The sequence below is a fragment of the Apteryx mantelli genome, chromosome 8 (genome assembly GCF_036417845.1).
Source record: "Apteryx mantelli isolate bAptMan1 chromosome 8, bAptMan1.hap1, whole genome shotgun sequence".
Taxonomy (NCBI): domain Eukaryota; kingdom Metazoa; phylum Chordata; class Aves; order Apterygiformes; family Apterygidae; genus Apteryx; species Apteryx mantelli.
Window position 1 is genome coordinate 8,963,033 of NC_089985.1, and position 15,130 is coordinate 8,978,162.

Sequence of the window (15,130 nt, forward strand, 5' to 3'; positions counted from 1 at the left end):
CCTCACCAGTGAGCTCACCGCATTCCAGCAGCGTGTGACTGGACTGCCCAAGGAGCATGATTACCTGCTGCCACTAGATGGGTAAAGTAGATGAGACACCAGTTTACTTTGACAGGCCTTCGAGCTACGCTGCTGAAGAAACAGACACAGAATCTGTCAGCCTAAAAACTTTGACAAATGAAGACATGCATTACGGTAATGTTGGCACTATTAACAACCAGTGTAAAATTGCTACTGTATGTGATGCTGAAGGGTTAAACAATGCTGAAGGAAGAGTACGGTGTAGCTGAAGGGTTTAAGAAATGCTGTATTTCAGGTTCTGTGAATGTGAGTTATGGGAGCTGGAAGACACTAAAAGTGCTGAATTTGAAAAGCGTAACAGAGCTCAAAATGAAGAGGTATGAGGTGTAAAAACCAAAAGGTAGTAGTAATAAGGCCTAAGAGAAGAAAATAGACTAACTTCAGGCAAACGTTTGTGAAAAAGTTTGTATTATACTGATTGATTTTATAATGATTACAGGTAAGCAATAAGAAAACCTTTTTGTATATAACCTTTTCTGAGGGTGGGTCATCTTAAAAAATCAAGATTGTCTTCCTTTTGGGTTAATACAGTATTGCACGCTGACAGGTTGCATATCTGTACTTTACAAATGACTGTATAGACATCAATGCATGCTTTCACTGAAATACAAAGAGAACTGAACTTCTACTGTAATCTTGTCCTAACTAAGGGCAGATTTTAAGGCTCAGTTATAAACTCAACATCTTTACCCTCTCACCAAAAGTCCACTTTGTGTTTTTAAACATTCAGAGTATAGTATGCATGGTGCTATTTGTAAATGGCGATGATAAATCTTTAAATAATAATGTAAAACATCATATGACCCAACATTGTTTTTGCATCATGAGTTTATCACTGACTGTTAACATAATCTGAGCCCAGCTTTGAAATTTACTGCTATAGACCTGATTTAAAAAAAAAAAGTCCCAGACATGGATAAAATTCAGTATTTAAGTTTATTTTAACTAATACTAATGTATCCCAAAGACAGTCTGTTCAGTAAGGGTTGTTTACAATCCATTGTCTCATTTATGGCTTTTTAAAATAAAACCCCTGTGTCCTTTCAAGGAAGCCTGTATTCTGGCAAGAGACATAGAAATATGTTATTTAAAGTTTCATAGAGAACATATGATTAAATTCTTTATTCCAGGTGAAAGGATGTACCATGTCTGGAAATTCATTTAATAGATGTATATAAAGAGCAAGGGAGGTGGTTGGAAGTTATGCATAATAATGCTACAAGTATATAAAAATCTCTGGTTGTTTTGGGCAATACAGTAAACCTGGCTGTCTCCTCTCAATACCCACTTTTAAAACAAAAGGTGATGTAGTTGCTTCTCATGGAATGAAAATGTATATTAATGCAGGCAAAAGTTTTGCTCCTGAAGAGTGATTGCACATTACAAAGAGGTACATCAGTCATTTTGGAGTACATGCAAAAGGCATCGACTTCTGTTCAATAGGTTAGCAAAGCGTAAGGAAAACCACAATGTAGTGGCATTAAGACAAGAACAAAATCCAGATAAGTAGTGTTTGAGTTTGCCTTGTTCATTAACAAATCATGACATTCATCCAAAAGCAAGTGCAGTCCATTCTTTTAATGTTCTTTGGAAAAAAAATCCAAAATATGCATTTTTCTGGCTTTGAACAAGTGCAAAAAAAAAAAAATTGCCAGCTGTGTGAAAGCAATACACACAACTGTAGTTTCTTCTTTTGTCTCCAGAGAGAGTGTTTTGGGGACATACATACCCACCCTGCCTTTTCATGAATGCAAATGCCTCCTGGAGGCAGCAACTGTTAGTAGCTCTCAGCTCACCCACACCTTCTGCAGCCCAGTGCTCTCAGTCAGCTGGAGGCTGGCTGCGACCTCCTCCTTGGTTCAGGCAGAATTTTATTGTGACTTTTCTTCTCCAGTTTTATAAAAATAAATTTAGATGTTCTGTGTAATACTGGCACAAAGGAAAATGTGGTGTTCTTAAGACAACCAGTCCCGTTTTCCCCTGTAAATGGGGCCCTAACCTTCCTAGGCTAATGTGCAAAAGAAAAAATTCCTAGTCCAGGCTGTCCCATAAATCCATGTCTGTCTGTCTATCTCCAGATGCAGAGGAGGAGAGAGACACCTCTGGCTGTAGGTCTAGCAAATGCTTGTTTTGCATTTCAGTCTCAAATATTTTCAAAGTCAAATACTGACACATTCATCCGCTGTGACTCTGTAATACTGGATGGTAGCAAAGATACTTTTCTCAACCAGTTCACCTGTATGTGGACTTCTCCCCTTCAAAGTGTAATTTTGCTGTGCCTGTTACTCCAGCACCCCCTTTTGGCAGTTCTGGGGAGTGTCAAACTCGATCGGCTCCTCATTTTCACCTGCCCATCAACCGAAGCTTTTTTCCGCAGGATGAAATCGAAGTTCACCTGGCTGTTCATGGCGTAGAACACATTAGCGCTGTCTGGGATCACCAGCTCTGCAAAGAGGGAACAGAAGAAGAGTTAACAGTAAGAGTTTACAGGATTGTGTATAGCAGAATTAAAGCAAGGAAAAAAAACAGGAAACTGATGAACAGACTGAGAATAAACAGCCAGGCAGGGCTCCCACTAGGCCAGTTTGATGTTTGTCACGGATTATATACAGTGGTTTCTTATCCCTTCCTTAGTGAAAAGAAACGCTGTTAGACCTAAAGGATCACTGTACAGGTTACAAAGATAAGCACTAAAAAGCAAAGTCTTGCCCTTGTCACAGTTGGCTGCGTAGCCAGGCTTCGGCTTTGCTGTGCGTTTATCCAGGACAAGAGAGCAGCTTCTGTGCCAAACCAGCCCAGGATCATGTCCTTCAAGGCAGCAGTAAGTTCCCAACAGCTTCATTAATGCCACAGCGTCACTTACTGACCAGATTCTTCAACACACCGCCGCGCTTGTTGCAAGGTTGTTAAACTTCAGTAAGAACACAGAGACATCTGTGTTGCGTAGCACTGTGCTGGCCCTTTTCCTTTTTCTGTTGTGCCTCTAATGCTACAGCTGCAGCAGCTGGCAACCATGGGAAGTTGTTCCACAAAAGCAAGGGTTGTGGAGGCCAAGAGACGGAGACCAAACCCAGCCCAAGCCCAGCCTGGCATAGGCTCAGAAAGCCACTCCAAGACAAGGCTGTTACACGTGCTGAAAGCTCTGCTTTTGCACAGCTGAAGAATTGGGGGCCTGCTGTAATCTTTGGGTGGGCACTAGACCCCTTTCATAAACTACTTTTCAGGGAAATCAAGCAGCTGCTCTTCAGAAGACAGCTCTACAGTCGCAGTGTACCTATGGAGGTCTACCTGAAAACCCACGTGTGAACTGTACTCCTATGAAGCAATATGCTGACAGGCCACGGTAAGTCAGCGGTTTATTCTCACTAGCACATACAATAACAAGACCTGTGGCAGTTCTAAAGTTGCTTCATATTTTACTCCTTCCTTCAAACTCTAGCAGAAGTTTTTAAGCAGCAGAAAAGCTCTGCATCCTTACCTTTGTCCTCAGAGATGACCTGTACAAGCTCATAATTCTCAGCAGCGTCAGATTCAAGGTTGTGCTTTGACATAGCTCTCTGGATGACAGCAGGAGTTTTGTCTTGGCTAGTTAGCTGAAAAGACAAATGTGCAATGAGAGATTCTGCTTATTCACGTTATATAATAATTATGATTTAATAACTGGTAAAGGTCTACTTTCAGTTCACCGCTGGGTCTTGGAAAAGATTTCAGAAAACTGAGAAATTACGCTGGGTCAGTAATGAAATAATAGATACTGCTAGATACTAAATCATGGTATTTGTAACATTTGCTGTTTTTTAATTCAAGACGACAGAGACTCTACTACCAGAGACAGCAGTAAATCACACAGTGTCTACTCCTCTGAGCAAACACTTCTGAGAGATGAGATGTTGCTCTCACTAGCCATAAGCTTCCACATAAATAACTGCCCCATCTGTTGTTTGCTGACATCAATTAATCTGGAGTCTCACGTGCTGAATACTGTCTTTGACATCTTGCAAAGACTTCTGGCCTTGGAACCTAGTTTACTGTCTGCCACGGAAGTGCTGCCCGTCTGGAGCAGACACAGAGATCTCTCCAGAGCCTAATGAAATCAAAAGGAAGATCTGTCTCACCGGTGGCAGAATTTATCAGATCCTGAGGGAACTGCTCTTTGCAACTGGGGGGGGGGTCAGTTCCTTTAAAATCATAAAATTACTGAATGTGCTAAGACCTACCCATGTTTGTTTGTCCCCTGCCCTCCAGCACGAGCGCTGCCCACACAGCCCTGCGTGCCCTGGGCTATCGACCCAGCACTCTCCAAATCCCTCGCTGGAACCGGCGTCAAGGGTAAAACCTGAGAGTCGGTTTATTTCCTACCTACAAGCTGCAGCCTTTCAGCCAGCTCTCAGCAGCTAGACCCAGCACTGCCTCCCCTTCGCAACGGGCGGGAACGAGAGCGTTAGCGGGAGCACGCTGAGCAGCCTGGGCCCCAAAGGGCTGCGCTGTGGGCGGCAGCACAGCAGCGGCTGTGCCGCTGGACCCTCTCCCATTAAACAGAGCTCAAACCCTGATGCTGATCTCGGAGCAGTGGGAGCACGGAGGACTCCACAAAGCAGGCGGCAGAGTCCGCTGCTAACGAATGGCAACCTTCACCACCGAGAGAAGCTGCGTAATTAAAGAGCTCGCCGGCCTCCTGGGGTACCGCTCCTTGTTTGCAGGGCCTAACTCCTGGGGAAGGCTTCTCCAGGCAGAACCTCGTGCAGCATCTTGGGGCAAAACTAACACTTAAATTCCAAACTGGAGAAGAAGCAACCAGCCCTAGAGCAGAGGGATGGGAGCAGCAAATACTTGACTTGATGAGAATGTTTCATTTAGAAGTTTTGATAAAATACAAACTTCAGTTTCAAGACTAGAAACATTCACAAAGATACTCTGCTATTTTCATACTTGTCATTCATATCACGCTCCACATATTTTGAATTTTAAGGGTGTACTTGTCATTTTCACTTTCAAGACAGTTTTAATTAATTGGCTTAATAAATCAGTATTTTCAAAACTAAAATCATTTTGCAAACAGTCTTTAAAACAGAAAATGATTTTGTTTCCCCAAAAACAGTAATTTCACATGTATTCTAATGTGTAAGGTCTGAGGCAAATATTAAAATAAAAACAGGTCAGTGTCATAAACTCCTGAAGTCATCTTTTAAAACTGTCTCACAGCTAACCAGTGTGAATAAACATAAATAAAAAATCTACAAAGAACAAACAGTGGTTGTGTCCTGGGCCCTCCAGGTGTTTGGCAAAGCCTGCAGAACGCAACATGCTTCCAGCTGCATTGCCCAGCAATTCAGGATGAGTGATGAACAGCGTGTAGCTGAAATACCAGGGGGTATTTCAGAAGTTGGAACATACTGTAAATACTAGATTGTCAATGCAAGTTGCATGAAAGAATCAAGGGCACAACCTATCTGTAGTTATTCCAAATCTAAGCTACTCTTACGCCAAGGCTGAGACCTTGGGTTTTAGCAGTCACCCCGAATGAAAACATATCACCAATGATAAGAGTGTTTTGCTGTTCCACGCCACTTACCATGATGCTCTTGTACATATTGCCGTTGTTGTCTTCTACGCTGATTCGAATGATGCACGTATCTTCATTCTGCTGGTTGTAAACAGGAGGCAGTACTGTTGAGGTAATGGATGTCACGGAGATAGAGCGCTTGTGGATCTTGGGATTGGAGGACAAGAAGGGAGGGGATGAGATTACGTTGGTTAAGGATGACACCCCTGAGGAAGACGTGTCCATGGAATGGATGGATGAACAGGAGGAGGAGGATTCAGAGAGCTACATAACAGAAAGAAAAAAAAAAAAAAAGCAGTCATAAACTTGACACTGTTTTTTTTGGTCTTTCTGGAGGAGGAACCTGAGGAAGCATAAGGCACATATAAAACCTCAGTTATCTGTACTTTGTCCAGGGGGCTGGCAGTGGTGTTCTTTGCCTCTGCAAAAAGTGAACTTGACTTGGTAATTTCATCATCTTAATGAAAACTTACTTTCAATTCTCTGTGCTAGACACTGTGCTGCTTGCTCTTGCCCATCTCCTGCCACTCTTAAAAAGAACAGGCCAGGAGGTGGCAGCAGATACAACGAACAAAATGAAGTTGTGGGCTTCCAGCTGAGGACTGAGACTATTTTGGAAAGAAAGCAGAGCGCCCAGCAGGCCCCTCCTGGCCTGCGTCAAGTTGGAGCCTTTACACAGGGTGCTGGACTTGTAACAGATGTGAAAAAACACACACGTGCCTCCCTGTCTCCCACATCTCCTTGAATGTTCTTTCCCCTCACTGGAAACTGCCTCCTTCCCTTCCCCTACTGCTCAGGGTCTTGTCTTTCTCTTCATCTGCCCGTTCAAAAACTGCTGGGAGAGTGTCCCTCTCCAACTTGCTCGCTCAAAGCACTGTAACAACTGTTCTACCTAAACAATTTAAACAATGCAGTTACATAGGTGCCAGCATCTGGGACCACACACTTCATCTGGGCTTAAGAACATTTAGTGCAACTTAATTTAAAATACCCATAAGCTAAACCCCAATATATCACTCTTCAGCAAAACATCCCTAAAAAGCTCTTCACAGCACAATTAATACAACTTTTGTCAAAAGGGAAGAGTCTGCCTATACAAAAGACCTCCCTGTGGATCCCCCTATCAGATCCCTTCTGCTGGTCTCCTGTCTTACTAGCTTGTCTCCCGAAGGTCACAGAACATGCCTGGCACTTCCACTGTCGGCATGAACACCCACAGCTTTATCTTTATGCTCATTTTGCTGCGAGACATCCCAGCTGCCAGTGTGCAGGCTTTGCCTTCATAGCCAAAAACAGGATTTACTGGCATGCTGTTAAAAGTGTCTTTGTGCAGGACCCTTGCTGCGCATGCTAAGAGTGCCCACAGAAAGCTGGTGGTGACCAAGGAGGCGTGGCAGCTGCCTTCGTACCACACACTAGCTTTCCCCAGTGGGATTAAGCCTGAACACCTGAGTCAAGGCAAGACACTCATCTACGCATGAGGGAGCTACAGCGAGGTCATACCTGTGAGGCTGGCAAGCACTCACCTACCTACCTACCTATCATGTGGTCAACTACAGCTGCGCTGCCTTCCCCAGGAGTTCACAGTGGTGTCACCAATATACACCAGCTTTCATGCCTAGAAAAAAGACCTTTGCTGGAGTGAAGTCACAGCTTAATGCAGCTGGGCTGTCCTTAGCGAGCATATGGTTGCTGAAGCAAGGCTTCCTTTTTCCAGCTACAGCTGCTTCCAGTGATTCAGCATGATGAACATGGCAGCAGACTGCTAACAGCAAATTAACTCATGGAACCTGAGATATTCTAAGAGGAAATGACTAGCTTTTGATCTTTCACATCTTCAAATGACTCTTCTCCCATTTCATTTGTTTTTGTTTACAGGAGCATATAAATCCTCTTGTCCATGTCACTACCGTGTGCTGGGGAGAAGCACCAATATCTGCAGGCGAGCTGCTCAGACTGCTCACCCCACTTCCCACAGTCTCTAAGGGGAAAGTGCCATTAGTCTGCCCCATCCCTCTCAAAAAAGGATGATCAGGGACTGAAAGAAAAATGAGCCTTATGCTCATACAGAGCCTCATCTGAAACCAAAAACCCTGGCAGATACCACAAGAAAATCTGGTTTCAGGGAAGGAAAACTAATCTGCCTTGTATCTTGGCAACACAAAAGGGATCATGCAGAAAGAAAGCCTAACTGGATTGCTTCCATTTTTGTACATTTATTTTTAGAGACTCTCCATTCCACTAAAAGCAATGCTCCAGTCAAGACTAACAATGGGCTTGAGCAAACATCTAGATCCTGCCTGCAAGTATCGACAGTCTCTCATAGGGTGTTTGTGCTGGCAACGAGTCCCCGACTGTACCTTTTTCTGAGGCTCATCAGGAGTGTCTATGGGAGTGATGCAGACTTCTTCAGATTCAGAATGATTAGACTCGCACGACGAAACACTGACAGAGTCCATGCTTTCACCAGAGCTCCCACCTGGAGTAGATTTGGGTTGCTCTTTGGTGGGTGTGCTATTGGTGATCACCTCTGATCCGAGGAACAGTCTAGTATAGAAAACAAACCATAACAGCCAGTAAGTGAAAGCAGAATAGTGCTGGGTTGAGCAAAGCTGTCACTTGGTTCAAAAATCTTACTTTTTTTTCTGCTTTGTTTTCCTATCTTGAGTGGCCTATTGTTTTCATTTCCTCTATAGTGTTTATATGATTTGTCAAGAGAATTTGTTAAACACTAACAAACACTAACAAATACAATACCTTCTTGACCTAGTATACATACCAGCTGCAAGGCCAAAATCAGAGCTAATACATAAGTGGTATATACTAGACTCCCTTTCCGTCTTTTAAATTCTCTTAGACTTGCTTGCCAGGGAATGATTGACTTGATGTGTTTACAAACCAAGGGAAGAGGTGCAAGTTAGAGGCTTGGCAGCTGGCTCCACCTTATGCACTCCTACACACTGCTGTCACGTCCTGGTCCCACCGAAACGGCATCTCAATCACCAAGAGTAAGTGGAATAGTGCATGAAAGGTAATGCATGACCATCTACCGGGCAAAGGCCTGGTAGCAAACTCACCCCTGCTGCAAATTCTTTCACTCAGTAAAGTTGCCCCAGATACCAGTTTTTCTCTAAGAGTTTAAATGTGCATGTACGCAATGAGGAGATCACAAGAAAGCGTAAATTATAGGCGCGCTCTCGCTCTCTCTCCGAGACTCATTTTTAATGCAGGTCAAGTAAATTTAAAGGAGTGTCAAAGGAAACAAACTTGTATAATACATAAGGTAGAGAAACAAGGTGAATTAGATGTTATGTCAGTATCCAGTTAATGATTTAAAACAACTTGAGAGAGGTGTCACTCACCGTTTCCAGGAAGAATTATGACAGTCTCTTCTACACTATTAATTTGCAACATGTATTCAGAGTGTGCATAAAACAATTCTTTAGACAAATACAGCACAGTGCAAACAAAGATGATGCTATGGTAAATTACAATACCACAGCGCTGAAAGGTAGTCAGAAAGGAGAGAATAAAGCCAGTGCTCAGCAGTGACGATCCTTACGCACGGCTTAGGCACGAGCAAGGAGATGCAAAGGAGAGGCAACTGAGTTCAGACACCTTCATCTTCAAAGTGCAGGTCCTTCTAACTTTTCACAACCAACTCAGACGGACTAATCAAAACACTTTCCAAACAGCTACCCTGATTTTTTGCATATCAGATCTCAGATCCCTTGACTGAAAAGTCCCTTCTTAGACCCTAACCTGAAATACTGCTGATGTGAAATGAATGTCTACCAGCTGTTCTGAAGAAACTAGGTGAAAGAACCAAGCAGGAAAGAACAGTTAAGAGCTGACAGTGCTATTAAATTCACTAATTTTCCCCTCGTCTTGATCACGCCACTGGTATTTGAGAGTCCCTTCCTACCTCCTACCTTCTCACATCAGGTTCAAATTCCTCACCTTTAAGATACTTTTACTTTGGCCCCTTGATCTCTGCTTTCGTTCCCTGCTGCTTTCCCTGGATTCCTGCTAGTCTATTGTTTCCCTTGTCTCCTTAGCTACATGCCATTGTTCTTCATCCACCTCCTGACTGAATCTTTAAGGTATTAGACTAAATTAGACCATGACCTATGATTATTTTACTTCTCTAACTTGAAGGCTGTTAGGAAGATTATTTCTATTACCTGATGCCATTTTACTAGCCTTTTCATATTAAAATCCTGCAAGAAATTTTTGCGTGTGTATAGTAAATTAGACTAATAATAGGCCAGACTTTATCTTCATTGACTCTGTTTTGCATTCAGGAAAGTTATTACACAATACCATACTGAATTTATAATTCAGCACTAAAATTGTTCCTTTTTCCGACACCTTAAGAAGGCTTGTTGTTTCTAATCTCTTTCATCATTAGTAATCTTCATGATTACTTATAACAATAGAAAGGGGCCGTTTCAGACAGAAGTATGAACTTCTAGCTGACAGTGTCTCTTTAAAGTAATACAATGGTCTGGATTCCCAGCCAAGTTTCTCAGCTGGTGAAATGAGTATTTCTTGTTTGATTTATTCAGGCTCATATTAACACACCAAATGCCACCAGCCCCTCTGTCGTACTCACAGGCTGAGCCTCTTCACCATGCTTTTCCGAGGTTTCGGTGATGTGGTGCTAGTGTCAGCAGCTGCTTCAATCTCGCATGAAAGGCTGTAACTGCATAACAGAAACAACTGGCATAAATTTTAAAGACAACGCTCTTAGCTAGATATCTCTAAGTCACAATATTCCAGAGAGACAGAGAAATCTTCAGTTATTCCCACTTCAATAGAAGATTGTAACTGTATGAAGAGGAACTGTCCACATTTCACCAAGGTGAAGGGGACATTTCGTTCCTTTAAAATAATTTTAAAGACTAAAACTGTCCAGTATCTAGTAGATACTAAAACGTGCCTTAAACAAGTTGTTTTGGGTTGGGCTAGCAGTGTGTGCAGCAGCGTAGAACTCAGCAAGGGCTGCAAAAACCCACCGCAAACGCCAGGGATGTATTTATCTGGTCAGCACTCAGTGAGCTCTGCGTTGCTTTGGCTATGCTGCTGGCAGCATCCGCCAGCCAATCGCTCAGTGACTGCATCTTGATGTGCCTTGGGGTTGTCTTCTGAGCACGCGTGGCCGGGTGCACGGACAGGCGAGACACAGCAGACTATCATATTTCAGTCAGAAACCTCTTTTCCAGTCTCAAAACTAAATCTTGCTAAGTGTTAAACAGTTTTTTTTACAGCTGTTTAGTAGAAGGCATATGTATTTTCATTCTCCTTGACCAGCAGTATATGTAAGTTCCTGTAAGAAGTTATCTAAAGCTCACAGAGCTCATTCAGATGGGTGCGGGATGAGAAAAGTCTGCTTCACCAACTGGATCGATAGCCTTACCTCTCCTCCTCAGTTAAAAGCTGCTGTCTCCTGAACCACTGGATGAATTTTTGGTCTGGTGTCATGCAATAGCTGTTACATGCAGATTGCAAGAGCTTAATTTGGGCAATTACTTCAAATTCCTAAGAAAATAAATAATCAAATAGGAATTTTAATTAGAAAACAAGATGAAGTCTAACAGAGACTCATTCATGTACTAAACACATTCAACGACAGAGCCAGACAAACTTAGTGGGACCTTAGGTTCAGTTTCAACTGAGTAACGGGCTGTTTCAAGAGCCACAAAGCAGTTTTTCAAACAACAAAATCTGTCCTTTTTTGGACAATCCTTAATGTGCATTGAAACGTGCACATTTTATCAAAGATACACAAATTAGAAGATAAACATCTTTGAGCACCAGGAACTGTACCACACCACAGAGCTTTCCCCAGGTTCTAATCAAAGAGCGATGCCAGTGCAAAATGACTGAACGGCAGCATTGCAGGTTGAAATCCTCTAGGAACAAGGGTGGCAAAGGGTCACGAGTTCTTCAGATTGTCCTACCCGCTCGCCTCATCCCTGAGCGGGACAGACCAGCTCTGAGCAATGCTCTGTACTCTGCACTCTCATGCTCTGTACTTAGGTGGTTCTCAGACAGCGAATGAGGAATAATTAGGGCTGCCTGTGCTGAAAGCAGAGTCTGATTCTCTACTGTACTTTGTGCCCTCACACTTGCACAAAATGAGGATAAAATGATACCCTTGGTTTGAGTGAATGGAATGTGCTACTCTTATATAACTCCACTTATGTACACACTTTGCCAAAATAATTTTTTAAACCCCCTAGTGTTAGAAGAGTTTATAGAATCAGGATGCAGGAACTGATCTGAGTACTCAGCACGGTTCAGAGGGCAGCTTTGCTGCTGCTTTGTATGAAGCTGGACTGATGACCAAGGAGGAGAAGCTTGTGTTTCTCATTATTAATACCCTGAGCCATGCAGCTGTAAATAAAAGGCAAGTTCAAGAAGTGGTTTATAGAACTGGGAATCAGTTAAAGGAAGGAAATGGCTCCGTCACAACCAAATCAAAGTCTGCTTTGAGACTCCACAACAGAGATTTGGCATGATTTTCTTCAGACAGATGTGACCTTAGTACTTTGCCTCCTGCATAGCATTACTTCTCTCTTTAACCAACAAGGATCAGGCTCAAAGGAAAGATTCACAGCATTTATTTCTCAGTCGCAGGTACCTAGCTCCCTCTTCTCTGCAGCCTTTTATCTACACAGCAGTTTATTGCAGCAGAAGGAAGCAGCTCACAAACTGTATTTTCTGAAAAGCAAAGTTCACATGCCCCCAGGTCTGATCCACCCTTGACCCACAGGACATAGACGTGTAACTCTCCCATGAACATCCAATCGAGGAGATGACGCGTATGTGCCGCAGATGTACATTTCATGGAACTAAGTGGCCTGCGGTTCCTCTTCCCCTATTGTACCCAGCTGAAAACGCGGCGCTCTTCCTGTGCCACGCTTTGCAGTTCAGCATGGGCTCACAGCCTTTCAGAGGTCTGTTCTTCTTTCCTCGTGTACAAATAACTTGCATTAAAATTAGCAGCTGTTGTAATGCCTGGGGAAAGTCAAAAACCTCTCCAACCTCTCTAGAAGTCTCAGTAAATTAAACATCGCAGAACATTCAACTTACCCTTCGCCTCTTCTCAAAATTTATCAGGCCACCCTGTTGAAAGCAAAGAAAAAGGATCAGAGTAGAAGACCACATGTTTAGTTGGATTTAATCACAAACAGGATGATGAACTAGCAATGCTAACGTAAAGCACAGTCCTGCCTTGAGCAAGGACCTTCTAAAAATATCTGTTTTCAGATCTGGTAAAAACCATAGTGCTCCTATACAAGTCTCCAAAGAATATCTGTCCTCATGGCCTAAATAGCAATCTGCCCAAGAAGAAAAGCCCAATACAGGAATGTTCCTAAAAGGTGCGCAGAGATCAAGTTTGAAGAATGCTAGCACAATTTTTCATGCAAGAAACCAATTAGGCTTTTGCCTACACTGTGCCTCCAGCAGTGTTCCCTCTGAGTTTTATAAACACCAACTGAACCAACAGCACAGACAAATGGGAAACTGCAAAAAAGAAAATGGATATGTATCAACCTTAGGCATGCTCACTTCAGTGCAGTTTCACAGAAGTACCAGCAACTGTTACCAGCCCAGACAGAAGTGGTTTTGCACTTTCTCATCATAAACATCAGCACCAGCATAATTGAGCTTGAGTGCCTGAAGCATGGCTCCTGAAGCATCTGCATTAATGGGGCCAATTTTCAAAGGTATCGAGTACCTACAATTCACAACAGCTTCAGTATGAACAGAAGGTGGTTTAAGATGTCTGAAAATCTAGTCATTTTTTATTTAACTGCTTAAATACAGATTTAAGTGCCTAACTTCAGATGTCCAGGTTTGTACCTGCTGATCTAATACAGAACCCATTTCCGCCCAAAACTGTACATTCTCCCATCCTATATATTTCTTGTTTCTCCCTAATCACACATTTCGCTATAATCCCTCAAATTCACTTAGTTCTCCTCATTGTTCTTCGCACTGTTCAGACTCTTTAACCTTTGGGGAAGCTCTTTTCCCATCCTTGGTCTCTGTTAAATGGCCAGGCTCTCTCGCCTTCTCTTCCTTCCCTTCCTATGCTAGACTGGTTTCCCCTGCTTGTTCAGCTGAAGAGAAAAGGGAAATAAAGCCTATCCATTTGAGGGCTCAAATGCTTCTGAGTTGAGATAATACAGAAGAACTTTAGTGATCTGTCTGATGAGCTGAATTTGTGATTCTGTGTACTCTCCCAATTATTCACAGCATCTTTACACCTAAATGCTGTTCTCAGACAAATAGAAATAAAACAGAATAATGGGAAGCCTTCTACTTTCATCAAGTTTCTAACTAAAAATAATGACCAAATACAATGCTGAGCATGTCCTTTTAAACAAACTACATTCTTAAATTCACACAAGATTCTTGTTACTAATAAAACTGCATGTTCCCTCCGTTTATTGAAACCAAATTCCTCCATTTGTCAGAACAGCATGAGAACCCAGTGAAAGATAGAGGAACGCATGTACCCCATGCTGGGCAGGCAGACAGAATGTGCAAGATTCCAAAATTGCCCCAAATTACCTCGATATAGTCCTGAAGAGCTGTGTCAAGCATGGTCAGATCAGTGAGGAAGGTACCAAGATACGGTACTGTGCCCTGCATTACTCCCTGCAAATGATCACAGCAATGTTGGATTAATTGGCTGAGAAACAGTAATAATGCGCCAGCTACAATATTGCTGCATAAAATATGATACAAAAGTAGTCTGCTCAGCAAAATAGTGATCTTATAAATGACATGGTTTCTCTCATCAGTGTTCCATCACATTATCCTCAGTATCTAATCTAGTACTTAAATCAAATTCTAATGAGAGCAGGATGCTATCACAGATATTAAGGAGTAGTTATATATTTCAACACTGGTTCCATATACTGATTTCTAACAGCAGGTCCCTAGGGAACTCCGCCTTTGGAAGGAGCATATGAGCACCAGTGAAAGGGTCCCACAGATACCTGCTACAACAGAAAGACCTGGGGAATGGTCCTGGCTAGCTTGTGTAAACAGTTTCTCTCTCTGGCTCATTCTTGCGGATTTTTACTTAATGATGTTATCAGATCATGCAATTGCAGTCACAATTTTTTTCCTTCAAGAAGTGCACATCTTCCCCAGCCAGTTACTGCGTTTTAATTAATTTAGGATTCAAATTTTAAACTTTTGGACTGTCTATACATTTGTGAAGGAAATCCTTGTGTTTCTGCCATATACACCAAAGGATTTGTATTTTTTCCAGTCAAACTAAAAGACAAACAAAACCCATATTCATCAGTTTTGCCTCCCTATCCCAGCTTTCTCTTCCCCTGTTCTTTTTTGTTTGCCAACTTTGAGACAAAAGCTATTTTCACCAGCAAATTGGAAAGCAGAGACATTTTACAAAGCAATCTCCATAAAACTCTGTGCAATTTTCATGCTAATGTGTCAGAA

At 42.5% G+C, this 15,130-nt stretch overlaps 1 protein-coding gene across 2 annotated transcripts in view; it reads right to left on the minus strand.

The window, feature by feature from the left end:
* Nucleotides 1-472: 472 nt before the first annotated feature.
* RGL1 (ral guanine nucleotide dissociation stimulator like 1) overlaps nucleotides 473-15,130 on the minus strand; it is a 90,453-nt gene continuing 75,795 nt past the window's right edge. For both annotated transcript variants that reach the window (XM_067300548.1, XM_067300547.1), the window contains 8 exons: nucleotides 14,231-14,317; nucleotides 12,743-12,775; nucleotides 11,064-11,185; nucleotides 10,260-10,349; nucleotides 8,005-8,191; nucleotides 5,654-5,908; nucleotides 3,560-3,674; nucleotides 473-2,526 (listed from right to left, as the gene is read on the minus strand). In XM_067300548.1, coding sequence (XP_067156649.1) covers nucleotides 2,339-2,526; nucleotides 3,560-3,674; nucleotides 5,654-5,908; nucleotides 8,005-8,191; nucleotides 10,260-10,349; nucleotides 11,064-11,185; nucleotides 12,743-12,775; nucleotides 14,231-14,317 — 1,077 coding nt within the window. In that variant the 3' untranslated portion in view covers nucleotides 473-2,338. The remainder of the gene's footprint in view (nucleotides 2,527-3,559; nucleotides 3,675-5,653; nucleotides 5,909-8,004; nucleotides 8,192-10,259; nucleotides 10,350-11,063; nucleotides 11,186-12,742; nucleotides 12,776-14,230; nucleotides 14,318-15,130) is intronic.